The 16,192-nt window shown below is 38.4% G+C and overlaps 1 protein-coding gene across 5 annotated transcripts in view; it reads right to left on the bottom strand.

The window, feature by feature from the left end:
• Nucleotides 1-273: 273 nt before the first annotated feature.
• The window catches only part of Stk38 (serine/threonine kinase 38), a 78,838-nt gene continuing 62,919 nt past the window's right edge, over nt 274-16,192 (bottom strand). For all 5 annotated transcript variants that reach the window (XM_046450717.2, XM_046450715.2, XM_058581430.1 and 2 more), the window contains 7 exons: nt 14,116-14,218; nt 13,256-13,317; nt 5,322-5,439; nt 4,175-4,298; nt 3,893-3,988; nt 2,771-2,865; nt 274-2,288 (listed from right to left, as the gene is read on the bottom strand). In XM_046450717.2, coding sequence (XP_046306673.1) covers nt 2,158-2,288; nt 2,771-2,865; nt 3,893-3,988; nt 4,175-4,298; nt 5,322-5,439; nt 13,256-13,317; nt 14,116-14,218 — 729 coding nt within the window. In that variant the 3' untranslated portion in view covers nt 274-2,157. The remainder of the gene's footprint in view (nt 2,289-2,770; nt 2,866-3,892; nt 3,989-4,174; nt 4,299-5,321; nt 5,440-13,255; nt 13,318-14,115; nt 14,219-16,192) is intronic.

The following is a 16,192-nucleotide window of genomic DNA, read 5'->3' as shown; positions in this document are numbered from 1 at the left end:
TTGCAAGGGGAGGGCCCACTCCCCGTAACCTTGAATGAGGGTAGAAAGAATATGTGCAGGGGCTGACACAAGTCTTTAGAGGGACACCAATTCAGAAGGCTGGCTCCCTGGAAACCAAATCTGGCCCTAGCTTCCCTGAGACAGGACCGCACTTTGCATAGAGGACCACATCGTACTGTTGTGATGTTCAACAACTAAGGGCTTAAAAGAAGCCACCAGTACTGTTCTGAATTATAAGACACTTTTGCTTTAAAACACATCACAGATTTCCACTACTGTTTTCACACAGTTTATTCAGAAGTTTAAATATTAAAACGTGGGTATTTCCCCCTAAAACAAATCACCCCCTGCCACTCCCCAGCACACATATGCTACTGGTACTCCTGCTACTTCTCCTTACCCTGCTTCCCAAACACTCTTGCAAAACACACTGTGGGTCAGGACCCCAACTATTTGGTAATACAAAGAACTACAATGTTACACAAAAGAATCTCATTTTCTTCCTTTCACAAACAGGCTATGAATGAAAGATTAAGGGTGAACACACTACCTCCATCCGGAGTAAAGACTTCTAGCATTCTTTTTTTTCTTCATCTAAGATGTTAAACCCAGGCGGTTTCACTTAAAACTGTAACTCTGATCCTCTACTCTTCTCTTCTCTTCTGAATGTCTAAGCTGGGCACTTCCCTTTCAAAGCTGACCTTCTCAACCTTGAGACTGAAGAAAGCAGTTTCCAGCTGCAGCTTAGCCATGATGCTCCACAACAGGCAAAGTTACCACACAGGTGCAAATGATGCTTTAATAGTTATCAAAACTTAAAACCAGAAATGAGTAATGCATTAATATGGAACCTCCACATTTTTCTGACACAGCAAAAGTCCTCTGAAGGTGGCAGCGCTGTGACAGAGAAGGCACTTGGTGCTAAAATTCAGAGGGTCTCTTGTGAGAGAATGCCACAGCAGAGGCCCAGTCAGCCTGAGCTGCAGGCGACCCTTTAGGGTGTGGGGGGAATATCCCCCAGAAAGGCATCTGCAAAGGAAAAATTTGTAATCATGATTCCAAGGCAAAATGGCTACTTAAAGTTAGGAGAGGAAAAGACCAAGAGAGAAGACAAAACGATTGCACCAGGGATCGAGGAGTGAACCTTACAAGGACTTGTCAGCCAGCTGTGCACTTGTATTGAGCTGGTATCTTCAGCACTTCCAGGAGGTTCTGCAGACTTCACAGGAGCAGAACCTTTTAGCCAAGAGCTAAGCGCCCTCCTTGCTGTGATCCCAGAATACACTGAGTCCCTGCTGGCAGCATTTACAGGTATTGCTGGTTCATAGCAACATCCGTCTTAGGGATTTTCTGATACAGCCTGAAGACAATGTGAGGGTTTCCACTTGATCCAGAACTCCTTGGCAATGCCCAATGGCTTTTGGGGCCTTCTATGAGCAACAATGGATCAAGCTGTTGTTCTCCCATCAACACTCAGAAGAGCAGCATGAATCTTTTAGATGGGTGGGAAAAGGGAGATAAATCAGTGGTCTGAGGGTCTTTATCCTAGTACCATAAAGTGCACCATGAATGGAGGCTATGAAAAGCCACTTGTCCGAGGCTGAAGTATGGAGAGAAACTACCATCGCTGTCCAGTGGAATGGTGGGTCATTTCCCTCAGCCAAAATGTTGGCTGCTGAGACTGTCATTATTGCTTTATTTTCTTAGTACTACAGAACTTTTTACTGTAAAGAAAAAGAAATACTTGGTGGTCTTGGCAGATGGTGTGTCACCATATCACAGCAATTGGCTGATATTTAGGGAGTGTCCATAAGAATCTCAATAATGTTGGATGATGGCTGTTTTTCCCCTTCATTCTGATGAATTCAGGAAAATACAAAATTCTTTTTAAAACTTCTATCAAATTGGCTCATGATGCTTCTCAAGAAGCAAGACAACTGTTTATGGCCAATGTAGTAGAAATGGCTGTCACTGTTCTTTCAGATTTCAGATGCATTATGGAAGAAAATCCACTTACTATCACATTTCAGGAAATTTGACTATGACATATTGTAGGCTTCCATAAACTCTTTGGAAGCTCTTTCAAAAAAGTGTAAGAAGAAAACTCTGATGTTGTACAAAGAACCCTGCTCCACTCAGGATTCCATGACTAGGATCCTATTTTGCTGCTTTCATATAGGAAGGTATCGCCCCCCTTGCAGTCAGGCCTTCGAAGCGCTTGTAGGTGTAATTGATGAAGACCCAGTCTTTGTTCTTGTAGTCAGTCTCAGGGTGATTACTCGTGGCCACTGGGAAAGAAACAGAGGTGAGAGTTGAATCAGTCTTACCCCAATAGACTATTCAGTACTGAAGGTGTGTCATCCTGAACACACTGCAATTTCTACTTGGAAAATGTTGTTTTTCACTCTGCAAATGTTCTACATTTACTTATATGTTCTTTGAACCCCATATTTCTGCAGAAATATTTTTGAAGATTTATTTTCCCATTTCTGTCATATTAATCTACCTAATCTTTAATAAATAACAAAAGAATGGTTTATGACTTGCCCGCCAACTTGAGCAGTCTAGACATGGGAATTTTGTATTCATTTCCTTTTAACAAGGTCTCACCACTACCCAGCATTAGTATTGGAAAAATACTTACAAAGGATCTGAAGCACTGAAGTTCCTGTCCACGTTTTCTACCCTGATTTATAAACATTGTCCCAAAATTGGGGATGGGGAGGATAATGTGATTTTAAGGCTGCAGAGGTAATGCTGGTGGAATTACCTGTTGGCTTAAGAATATCAGATTCTGGAAACTCATCAAAGTTTGAGGTATCATCAATGCTTTTGATTTCAATAGATATCGCAGCCGGTCTCTCCCTGCCAGGAACAGACAAGCCAAAAGTTACTACGGTTAGTGTTCACATGGATATTGATCAAACCTTTCCCCCCAAAGACTCATGGTCTGACAGGGAAGACTATTCACTGTCAGAAAGCATTTATTTTCTCTGAAAAGCTCATGAATGCTGACCAAATGACTGCATTCAAACAAAATCATTATTTTTATTTTTTGGGTTCTGGGGATTGAACCCAGGGGCGCTTAACCACTGAGCCACATCTGCAGCACTTTTTAAATATCTTATTTAGAGACAGGTTCTAAGTTGCTTAGGGCCTCACTAAATTGCAGAGACTGGCTTTGTACTTGTGATCCCCATGCCTGTCATACCAGCCTCATCTCCCGAGCGGCTGGGATGACAGGCATGTGCCACTACAGCCAGCAACAAGGTAACTTTAATAATGGTGCCAACCAGTGAGTGGGTTAAAAGATATGGCAAAAGAAAGGCAAAATGAAAATCACAAGAATGCAACCAGAACACATGTATTAAATAAAATGACAAGTTCCTCACCTTCTGTTTAGCAAGCTGCAAGTGCTGAGTGAGAAGGTCTGTGGCTACTGCAGGCCAGTGTTCTCACGGCCACTGGCAGCACCCTGCCCTCCACAGCCTCCCTCTCCTTCCCACTGGCACACCCCCCCGCTCTGCTTTTGCCTCTATTTCCTTTCTCCATCTCCCAGGATTAGCCACTAGCCTGTGGGCAGGGACAGTCTTGCTGGTGACCCTTAACACCAGAGAGGTTACATAAGAGCAAAGACAACATATTTCAAAATGGCTCCCTTCACCAAGGGACACAAAGTTCACTGGGCTTTATAAATAATTCTGGATTCAATATATTCCACAGCATATGGCTGATGAGGCCCAACTCCCCATCTCCACAATGAATAAAAATCCAGAAAAGACTACGTTTCTAAGCAGCTCTCTTCCTTTACATAGCTTGCCAAAGATGATTCTTCCTAATCAATACTAAGCAAATTATGAACTTTCAAAAATAATCCTGAATATGAGTATACCTGATATGTTCCCAGTCAACACCTTCAAAAAAAGAATTACTTTTGATTTCCTCAACTCCGGGGGCTCCAATTCTATGTTCCCATTCACAGCAGAACCTGGAAAAGATAGAGGACTTTCAGCACACCTCAAGGAGTTTCTTCAGGCAAAGAAAAAAATAAACTCTCCTCTTCCTTTTTTTTTTTGTTTGTTTTCAAGAGAAGAATGGGGAAAAGCAGGGATCAGACCCAAAGATAATGAAAAAAAGCCTGAGGAGGTGGAGGTGGGGGAATGTTCTCTGATACCTCAAAATTAGATCCTTGGCTTTCTCAGAGATGGGAACTTCTGGAGGAAAAGTCAGAGTTTCTTTCCAGTTCATCACCTTCTTGTATGTCTCCTGAGGGGTCTCAGAACAGAAAGGTGGGTAGCCTGTAATAAAAAGGGAACTTTGGAGCTTTTACATCCCAGAACTTGGAATCTGACTGAAATTATCCTCCTTGACACAGTTCCACATATCGTTGAGGACCTGTGACACCTCTGTACGTCCATTCCTCTATAATAGTCAGGGTTTCCACTTATCCCAGAGACCAATTTTTCATCCTCCCCTCCCCCCACAAAAACTTCACTAAGTCTGAAGTGAAGTTATACTTTTGGTACCACTAGGAAGCCAGTAAATAGTTGCTAGGAAAAGAAAAAAGTGGGAATCACCCTGCTGACAGGATGAAATATCACCATTAAAAAATTACCCATTCTAGGAATACACTTGTATGGGTACAGTGCCAAAACAGCTGAATAGGAAAAAAGCATGGGCTTCAAAAGTGACCACCACGCCTCTTTTTTTGAGAAGTGTGGGCAAGAAGATAAACACTCACATACCCTGTGCCCCACTGGCCCTCCTTGATGTACAGGGTACCTTCCCCTGCACAGGCATCCCTCCATGTCCCACAGACAATGCAGCCCGATGACTCCACACCCAGCTATCCACACACTCACTCTCCTATGTTCAATGGCACATGGCCATCCCCACAGATGTGTCCCCTCTATACAGATATATATCCAAAGAAGTAGAGAGGTCAGAGGCCTCCCTGCTCGAAGGCTTTGAGAGAGGAAGGGGACATAGCAAATTCCAAGTGAAGAGTGAGGCAGTGCCCAGTTAGAACTCTGCACACACTAAGTGTTTAATAAATACAGTGCTAGAGATGCTAGACGGAGAGGATGAAAGCACAGAAGAAAAAAATAAATGATCAGCAAAGCAACCACAGGATGACAGGAAGTCTAAGAACATAGTAGAACACATTTGACTAAGAGTTCTCTATCTAGGAAACTTCACTTTGAAAGAAAAACGGGTCGAGGGGGGCACCTAGATCACCCCCAAATAAAACAGAATCTAATATCAAACTAGAAGTGTTTTCTGGATGCACAGAAAATGTTCTCTGGAAGCATGCAACTTACCAATGAGCATCTCATACATGATCACCCCAAGAGACCACCAATCACACAGCTTGTTGTACCCGGTCTGCATGAACACCTCAGGAGCAATGTAGTCAGGAGTGCCTACTGTGGAGAAAGCCTGAAATACGTACCACACATCAGGGAGGCCAAGCCAGGGAAGGGGTTATGCAGAGTTCTGCTCTAGAGACCAAAGGCTACAAAAGCACCAATAGGAGCTGCCCTGAAACTAAATAAGCAGGAGAGTCTAGGAGCTTAAAGCAAGCTTGAGTTGCTAGGGTGCTTCCCATGATGAATAATAAAGCTTTGTTAATGAGGCAAAAGACCCTTCCTAAATATATCCAAAGCCTGTAATTCACTAGGTCACACGTATCTCTTTCATAACAATTAGTACCATAATTTACTATGATTAAATACAAAGCTCTGTACTTAATATGTGTATTCATCTATTTAAATCCTGACAAAACCTCTACAAAGAAGGACCTTATTAATGCAGTGTTGCAGATATGAACATTGAAATTCAAGATAGATTCGCCTAAGGCCTTAAACTTAAAATTAGTTATATGCTAGAGTGCTGTTCAGAAATTACATATCTTGCTCCAATTCCAATTATCCCTCTTTCTATCATACATATTGTTTGATTTGAGAAAACCATAAAGGAAAGCTTTATTATTAAAAGCTAACATTACACACTACAGATCAAAAGTTTATAAATGTCTCCTTACCAAACTTAATCATTTCTAGAAATAATTATTAGAGAAATATTTTCTTTACTTTTTTTTTTTGGGGGGGGGGGAGTACTTGGGATTAAACCTAGGAGCACTTTACCACCAAATTATATCCCTTTTTTATCTTAAGACAGGGTCTCACCAAGTTGTTGATGGTCTCACTAAATTGTTGTGGCTGGCCTCAAATTTGTGATTCTCCTGCCTCAGCCTCCGGAGTCTCTGGGATTGTAGGCATGCACCACCACACCTGGCTAGAGGAATATTTTCTAGAGTCCAGTATTCTGGTCTAATATACCAGGAATGCAAAATACTAGGAGGAAGTACAGTCAAAGTCTTCTGAAGTGCTTAGCATGTGAGTAAGGCTCAAGTCCAGGTGCTTTAAATACTATATAAGCTTTAAAATAAAAAAATAACAGCTGTGTTGTCTTTTTAAAATATTTATTATGATGGGGCTGGGGTTATGGTTCAGTGGTAGAGTGCTCACCTAGCACGTGCAAGGCCCTGGGTTCGATTCTCAGCACCACTTATAAATAAATAAAATAAAGTTATTGTGTCCAACTACAACTACAAAAACTAAATATTTTTAAAAATTTTATTATGAAATATTACAAACATACAGAAAAAAAGCAGACAATGCAACACACATCCCATAGTAGAGGTTAATAATCTACTCTATTTGTTGCAGTCATTTGTCTTTTTTAAATAAATGGAACTACAGAAACAATTAAAGCTCTGCCTTAAAAACCCATCCCTCTCTCCTCAATGAGGCAGAAACTACCCAGAAGTTGCTGTGCTGTTCTTATGTGAATGTGCTCATAAATTACACATGATTTCTTGTATAAACATTCAATAAGTGGTTTCATACTATACTGAGTTATTCTTCAGTATTACAACTTGCCTTTTTTACTCAACATTATGGTTTTGAGACCTATTCATGTAGCTCTAGTTCATTCTTTTCTCTGGGTATTATTTTCTATTACAGAAATAAATCAAAATTGTTTTTATCCATTTTTCTATACATGGACACTTACATTGTTTCTAATGTTTCACTTTGACAACACCTGAGTAAACATTCTCTCAATATCTCCTTGAGCACTGTGCAAGAATTTCTCTCTATCATATACTAGAGATTGTATATTATAGTAGTTTTGCTGGGTCTTGGGTTACAAACATTTCAACTTAAAGAGCTAACTGCCAGCTGTCCTCCAAAGTGGTTATTCCTATTGAAACTTAGGCGAGGGGATAAGTTGGTGCTATGCACCTTACCAACACTTGGCTTGGTCAAATTGTTAAAATGTTACCAATTTAATGAATATGAAATAAGACGTTTTAATTTGTATTTCCCTTATTTCTAGTAAGGCTGAGCACAGATTTATATGATAATTAACTATCTTATAGTCATTTTGTGAATTTCCTTTCATATATTTTGCCCATTAGTTTTTTTAGTAGTTCTTTTTCTTATTGATTCACAGGAATTTTTATGAATTCAGGACACTAATCCTTAATATAATCTCCTACTATGAAGCTTATTGCTTTTATAATGGCTTTATAAATGAAATAATATTTGCTACATATGAAAAATAAACATTGTCACATCCATACATATGGTACATACATGTGTAATTATTGAATTATGAGGCATAACAATGTAATGAACACCCATGAGTTCAACTAATAAACCAATGCCAGTATCATTAAAGCCAAACCTACACGCCACCCCATACCATCCTGTATCACCTCCTACCTACCTCTATTAATGTTTATCCTTCCTCTGCTTTTCAAAAGAAACTGAATTTTGTTACATCTATAAATGAGATCTTCTTTAGTTTTGGTTTTGAGCTTTATAAAAATGGTATCATTGTATATGAAGGCTTCTGCTATTTGATTTCTCCTCTGATGTTGTTTGTTTCTTTCTTTCTCTCTCTGTTTTGATGCTAGGGATTGAACTCAGGGGCACACTACCACTGAGCTACAATCTCAGCCATTTTTACATTTTATTTTAAGACAGGGTCTTGAAAAATTGCCCAAGCTGGTCTTGAACTTGCCATCCTCCTACCTCAGCCTCCTAAGCAGCTGAGATTACAGGTATGTACCACCTGCCTGACTCAATGTTGTTTTTAAAATTGATCCATGCTATCATAGGTAACAGTAGTTCAGTTATTTTCACTGCTATAAAATATTCTGTTCCAGATGTAACCATTTCCCTGGATTATTTTCAGTGTTTTGCTGTTAGAGAAAAGGCAATAAACATTCTTCTGTATGTCTCCTGGTGTACACATGCATTATCTCCAGGGCATGTGACAGTGGTAGAAGTGCAGGACTTCTGTACATCTGGCTTATCTTTTCATTTGTGTCTTTTGATATACAGAGATTTGTTTTCCTTTAAAAATAATAAAACGAATCAAAATTTTCCTATGTGATTTTTACTGCTTATATCGTTTAAAAACTCTTCCCTTGCTCTGGGAACAAAGATTTTATCTTGTATTTTCTTCTAAAGTTTTATTTTCCTTATAGAGTTGTTTTTTGCATATTGTCAAGTAGGGATCTGTTTAGATAATCATACATTATGTTTTAAAGATACAAACACTAAATAAGAAATTTTTTGGTTTTTGTTGTTTTGATTGTCTGGTTTTAGCTTTAAAGTCTGCAACATGGATTGTGTCCTCCCCCAAAATCAAAGTATTTTCATTCTAATTATAAAAGTAAGAAACTATAGATACTCTTTAAATACTAGATTTATTCTAGCAAAGATGAATGTAAGTAAATCATTTTTGATCAAAGATCATAAAACCAGAGGTCTATTGCCACAAGAAAAGAATTCCTTTAAGATACAAAGGTGTTAAAAAAAACTCTTGGAATTATAAAATATAGCTCAAACCTGTGACAGGAAGAGTGATTCTGTCCCTCTGGGAGCAGAGCCCTGCCATGGGGACTCTCTCATTTTCCTATACTTATTTCCTGCACTGTATGCATCAGATGGAGCCTTTCCAATCTGAGGACTACACCCATCCCAAATCTTTGTCTGTTTTCCATGTAGGGGTACCCTCCAACTCCAACCTCTTCAATCTATACCCTTTTTCATTTGTTGTCTGAGTATTTATAATGTCAATGAGAATGGTCATCTAGAACAGCACTATTGCTGCTTAACAGTGCTTTCAATCACACCATGTGTCCTAAACCTTATGACTTTCATTTCAGAGTTTTAGAAGTAACAAGGCAACTTCATTTCCTACTTAATCACTTCTATAAATTTCACACTAAAAATAAACTGACCAGGATTAAATATCTACATATGCATCATCTCTTACCTTGGTGGTTTAATAACTTCAAACTGATTCATACCTGTTACCTAATCAGTTACTGAGGCCTAAGGTTACTCAGGACCATGTCACAATTTAAAACATTACAGTAAGCAGCCAAGGAAGGAAGCTGAAACCTCTACTTACTAACTATCTATCTATCTATCTATCTATCTATCTATCTATCTATCTATTTATTTGGTATTGGGGGTTGAATCCAGGAATGGTTTAACACTAAGCTATATCCCCAAGTCCTTTTAACTTTTTATTTTGAGACAGGAGCTCACCAATTTGCTCAGGGCCTCTCTAAATTGCTAAGGCTGGCCTCCAATTTGTGACCCTCCTGCCTCAGGCTCCTGAGTTGCTGGGATTACAAGCATATGCCCACTATGCCCAGCACAAGCCTCTACTTTATGATTCCCAATGGACTAAAAAGCAATAGTCTTGGGGAAACAATTACACACATTAGGCTCAACCTGGAGGCAGTTTGTTTATTTAGGGAGCAGGGATTGAACCCTGGGGCCCTTAACAATTGAGCTATATCCTCAGCCTTTTTAATGTTACCTAATGTTTACTTAATCAGTTATTTTTTGAGATAAGATCTTGCTAAGTATCTGAGGCTGGCTTTGAACTTGTAATCCTCCTGTCTTACCCTCCTAAACTGCAGGGATTACAGGCGTGCACCACCACACCAGGCAAATTTATATTAAGCATTAGTTAATATCAACCTTCAGCTTGGTAATAGCTGAATAAGATCATTTAGAAATATCATTAATTAACATCTGGAAGACTGGGAGACTGGGAGAAGGCTTTATTTTAAATTATGCAAAGAGGTAATATGAGGATTACCTTAACTTATACTTTCTCATTTCTATTGTGAATAGAGTACAAATTTAAAGTTTATTCAGACTTTCAAAAATCTTTTTTTAAAATTTTTTTTTTGTAGTTGTAAATGAACAGAATGCCTTTATTTTATTTGTTTACTTTTATGTGGTGCTGAGAATCGAACCCAGTGCCTCACACAGGCTAGGCAAGTGCTCTCCCACCGAGCTGCAGTCCCAGCCCCTCAAAACTCTTTTTAAAGTGAAATTTAACTCCAAATATGGAAACTATGAAATCTCTTTCTTATGAATTTTAAGTGGTCACTAGTGAATCTGATATGACCATTTGGTATCTGTCAAGGAGCATAAAGCTTGTCTGGAATATAAGTACAGTTTAAGGCACTTCAACTTAATCACTCCCAATATAAATGTAAGCAGAGTAAACAAAGGTTAAATCCTAACCTGAAAGGACTGGGGGTAAAGCTCAGTGGGTAAAGCAGTTGCCTAACAGGCTTGAAGCCCCACGTTTTAGATATTCAGCAGTAACTAGAAAGAAAAAAAAAAAAATCATGAAGGATTCCTTACTTTTTGTTAGTTTCTAAAATATAAATATCAGTCCCCCAAAAAGGCAAAGCTATCATTTCAGATCATCTTTTCAGTGGTGGATCGCAACATTAACTACACAGCAGAATCACCCAGGGTTATACATCGCAGACCAAATGAGTCAGCATTTCTGTGGGTAGGACAACAAAGACATCAATAGGTTTTGAAGCTTCCCAAGTGACTCCTATGTATAGCCAATGTTAAGAATCACTGTTTTGAAGGTCTGAGTGGCGCACACTATATATAATCCTAGCAATTTAGGAGGTTGAGACAGAAGGATCAAAAGTCCAAGGCCAGCCAGCCTCAGTATCTTAGCAAGACCCTCAGCAACTCAGAGACCCTGTCTCAAAAAATAAAAAGAGCTGGGGGAGCTGGGGATATAGTTCAGTAGGTGGAGTGCTTGCCTCGCATACACAGGCCCTGGGTTCAATCTCCAGCATAGCACCCCCCTGCTCCCCCCCCAAAAAAATGCTGGGGATATAGCTCAGTAGTAAAGAGCCCTTGGTTCAATTCCCAGTACCAGTGGTGTGGGTGGGAGATGGTCACTGCTTTATACAGACATAATGGAAGCATTTGTCTGTATAAAGTATCTATTCCTGATATTCCCTAAACCTGAACAAACTATGGAAACAGGTTTCTACCACAGATAGAATTTAGAAGTTTAGAGTATCACAGTTTCTAAGGAAAGGAGACAGTGTTGCAACTAATTGTACTAAAGTTTCCCCAGGTTAATATTAGATAAAGACATCAAAGATTCATTTCAAGTTGGGTGGTAAAACATGCCTGTAATTCCAGCTCCTCAGGAAGCTGAGGCAGGAGGATCTTTGTTCAAGATCCTCTGTAACTTAGTGAGAGACCCTGTCTCAAAATTTAAAATTTAAAGGGCTAGCAAATGCCTATAATTTCAGCTACTCAACGAGACTAAGGCAGAAGGATTGCAAATTCCAGGCCAGCCTCAGCAAGACCCTATCTCAAACAAAATCATAAAAAAGGGCTAGGGATGTACCTTAGTGGTAAAGTGCCTCATGATTTGATTCCCAGCAAAAAAAAAAAAAAAAGAAGAAAAGAAAGGATTAATTTAAGTTACTCCATCTTCAAAGGAGTAACAAAATCATCATAGTCTAAAGCCCACTGATAAGCTTCAAAAAATCAAAATAAATGCAAGCCCTTCCTCTGATTTCTTTCTTAATCCCCCAGGCTTCCATTTTCACAAGTGACTGACATCTACTTACTAGGTGACGCACTAAGTGAGTTAATAAAGGTATTACAGAGAAATCTAAGTCAGCATTTTACTAAGTCTGGCTGAAACACAAAGTATTTGGCAAACCTGCTAAATTACTATTATATATGCAGACAAGCAGAAGTTCTACCATTTATTAGATAAAATACACATATAATCATTATCCCAAAGTACAACACATATGTTGTACTTCAAACATGAACCAATTAATTAGCTATTGTTAATAATAAATTTTGGGCTGGGGTTGTGGCTCAGTGGTAGAGCACTTGCCTAGCATGCATAAGGCACTGGGTTCAATCCCAGGACCACATAAAAACAAAACTAAATAAACAAAATAAAGGTACTGTGTCCATCTACAACTAAAAATAAATGAAATAAAATAATAATAATAAATTTTGCCTAGATAACATTTCACTGGTGAAATTAAACTATGTAAATAATTTCCAACTATTACTGTAAATGGAATAAGGTTATACCATCAAGGTAAATGCAATAAGGTTACTTATTTTTAAGCTTGTGGGGCATAATTTTACATGTGTATATACTCAAACATAAAATAATAAAAATTTCTCTTCTAGTTCTCTCCAATTTTGATTACCAAGTACTTTTTTTCCAACACAAAGTAAGAAAACATGAGGCCTATAAATTGAGGAGTCTTAACTTGCCTAAGTGAATTGAAATTTTAACAAGTTGAGAACCAATGCCTAAAAATTCAAGGTAGATATATGCACTTAACTTTCACTGTGAAATCTCCAGCTTAAATATAACCCCCTTCCCAGGGAAAAGTGGGATAGGAAGGAAAAGTATTGTCAACAACCTAAAAAGTCAGAATGAGGTGACCCATTGAAAATGTCACAATCGGGCTGGGGATGTGGCTCAAGCGGTAGTGCGCTCGCCTGGCATGTGTGCAGCCCGGGTTCAATCCTCAACACCACATACAAAACAAAGATGTTGTGTCCGCCAATAACTAAAAAATAAATATTAAAATTCTCTCTCTCTCCCTCTCTCACTCTCTCTTTAAAAAAAAAAAGAAAGAAAGAAAATATCACAATCAAAACAACCCAATATTATCTGCTCTCCTTCAAGATTCCTTTTGGTGCTACCAACATAATCATAGCACTCTATTAAGGTAATCATAAAAGCAAGGGATATTCTACAAATATTTATCATGTGAAAATCCATGTATATTTTTTAAACTTATTCACACTTGGTCTGTAGCATTTCAAAAGCCACAGCTATTACTTACTAGCTGACGTCTGTTTCTTTTCCAGGTTTCTGCTTTCCTTTTGGAATTCATGTTCTGGAAAGCTACAAATAGAAAACCAGTTCTAATCAAAGTTTATATAAAAATGGTTACTATTGGAGGGGATACTCTGGTTCAAGTCATATGAGACCTAAGTTTTGTTTTTTTCTATCTTTATATAACAACTTCAGATGACACATTTCCCAGTAGGTCTGTAAGCCCAAATCAGAGGTTCTCAAGCATTACTAACTCAAAGAATCACATAACAAAAGCTCTAAACAGCACTTATAGGTGGATCATCTAGTCAGAGAGAACACACTAGGTCTTACTCTGAATTACAGGGAACTTAGCCTCAGAAACAAAGGTCCTAAAGTAGACTTAAAACATTCACTGTTTCTCAAAATTATCATCAAATTCCCAAGAGGAGCAATTGTTATATATGCAAGAATTTCTATGTTTAGGATACATTATTTGACATAAGCTTTTCTAGGATGAATTATAATTTAACTATGTAATCTTTAATGACTTGATAGCAATCAAATGTTCAAATAGAAGTAATTCTCATTAAGGTAACTTTTTTTTCCCCTGTCATGACAGAAAGAAGACCCTAGAATAAATCCAGTCTGGAGCTATTCCCAGGACCTTTTCCTTTACTACCTTTGCTTGCCTGCTCCAAATTCATCCCCAGAACCTTCCCAGTAGAGCTCAAAGAAAACTCTTTTCAACATCTGTCTTACCGTACCTGTTAGCATCATCTTGCCTCACCAGACAATGCTCTCCTATCTTTCCTGATGAATCTGGTTGCCAGGGAAAACAGCAATTCCACAAGGAACAAAAAAACCAATATCATTGTTAACACTTACTGAAATCGCTGGGGAGGCTATGGTTCAGATTCCTATAAAATTCTGTCCTATGTGCTTTTTTTAGTCCCGTGCAAAGGCCAAAGTCTGAAAGTTTCACATGGCCCTATGGAGAGAAGAAAAAAAGTGATGGGGATGAACAATTCTTAATTATAGAACAGAACATTATCTTCTGTACCTTCCAGTATTTATTACATCTCTATGGCTAAAGTATACTGCTTTTTTTTCCCCTTTTCTATTACAAAGAAAATTCTGTAATAACACTAAAAAGAGCACCTTGAATTCTACTATATAAATTTAAAAAGTCTTTATTTTTTCATATTATCTTTGGTTTTGTCCAAATAAATATAGGTTTTTAAACAGTTGAACCCTCCATAGCATCTGGAAACATTTTTACTACTTCTTTAATGAACACAGTGGCTATTACTAATGTCTAACGTCAATTGGCACAGTGCCTAATTATTACCTAACCATCCTAATACTTAACCATCCCAATTCTTAGCTCTCAGGTAATATGGATTTTAAGTACCCTATGATAGAGAGTTCTGTATCCCCAGCCCTAACCATACATAACACAGAGCACAACCTTAACGAAACAGTTGTTAAATGAGTAAATAAACAAATATTTGTTCATATAGCTTTTTCTCCTCTTGAATTATTTCACTGGGACAAATTCTAAAAAGTAAATTACTTAAAAGATAAAGGGAATAAATATTATTGCACAGTTCTTAATAAATGTTGCCATACCATATTTTTTTAAAGAGAGAGAGAGAATTTTTTAGTATTTACTTATTTAATTTTTTTTTTTAGTTTTCGGTGGACACAACATCTTTATTTTTATGTGGTGCTGAGGATCGAACCCAGCACCCTGCACATGCCAGGCGAGCATGCTACTGCTTGAGCCACATCCCCAGCCCATATTCTTTCTTTAAATAATTTTTTTAATTGTAGATGGACACAATACCTTTCTTTTATTTATTTATTTTTATATGTGGTGCTGAGGTTCGAACCCAGTGCCTCACACATGCTGGGCAAGCACTCTATCACTGAGCCACAACCCCAGCCCAGCCATACCATATTCTAATCAGAAGCGTCTGACTTCTGATAATGCTTATCAAGGAAACTCACACTCCTATGAGTCAAACACCATGATCAGTGCTTTAATTGTGTTGTCTCATTTATAACTCTGACTCAGTCATTACATAGCTTGCTCGTACAACAGCAAAACCAAAACCAAAAATTAACTGGTGCTCTTTCCTGCCAGACCAGGATTACTTTACCTCTCCCAACACCCCTTATCTCATCTGAAAAATGGGATAATGATATCTTTCTGGCAGAAATGAGAAGTGATGTACATAAGGCTCAAAACACAACACCTGGCACACCATTAGCCCTAAGGAAAAAGCAGGTATTCCTGAGGTGGTGAATTTCTCTTCCCCCTTTACTGGGGAGTGAACTCAGAGCCTTATACGTTCTACTCAAGCACTCTACCACTGATGTATATCCCCAGTCCTTTTTATTTTTTATTTTCAAACAGGGTCTCACTAAATTGCCCAGGCTGGCCTTGAACTTGCAATCTTCTTGCCTTAGCCTCCTTTGTAGCTGGGATTACAGATATGCACCATCAGGCAACCTTTTAAAATTTTAAATAAATAAATGGGGAGGTGAAACCAAACACAGGAAAAAAAAATGCTCAGGTCCCTACTCAAGGTCACAAAATCAGAAATGGTATGGCCAAGGTTTGAGCCCCAATGACTTTAATGTCTGTGGTTTTTCCATGATACCACCTTCTTTGAGGACATTCTCAGGCTTTAACATAAAAATTTCTCAGAGGACAAAGCCACAGGAGCCCTGCTCAGATAGATCAGGTTTTATTGTTTTATTTTAAAGGGAATTCCGTGTATGTGTATGTGTGCACGCACGTGTATGTGTGCGTGTGTGTGTATAACAAGATGAACTGCCAAACAAGGACAGCTTTGAGCTTGCTAACTTGGTATTTCTTTTTACAGATCTGCAAATAACTTGTTCTACAAGCCAAGAACACAGTTTAATTTGCAGTTCTCTAAATTACATGTTTTGC

This window comes from Marmota monax, unplaced genomic scaffold, assembly GCF_021218885.2.
Source record: "Marmota monax isolate L192 unplaced genomic scaffold, Marmota_monax_Labrador192_F-V1.1 WCK01_AAM20220418_F8-fsc00127, whole genome shotgun sequence".
NCBI classification, from domain to species: Eukaryota; Metazoa; Chordata; class Mammalia; order Rodentia; family Sciuridae; genus Marmota; species Marmota monax.
Note: the sequence above shows the minus strand (reverse complement) of the source record. Positions and strands in the feature narration are given on the sequence as shown.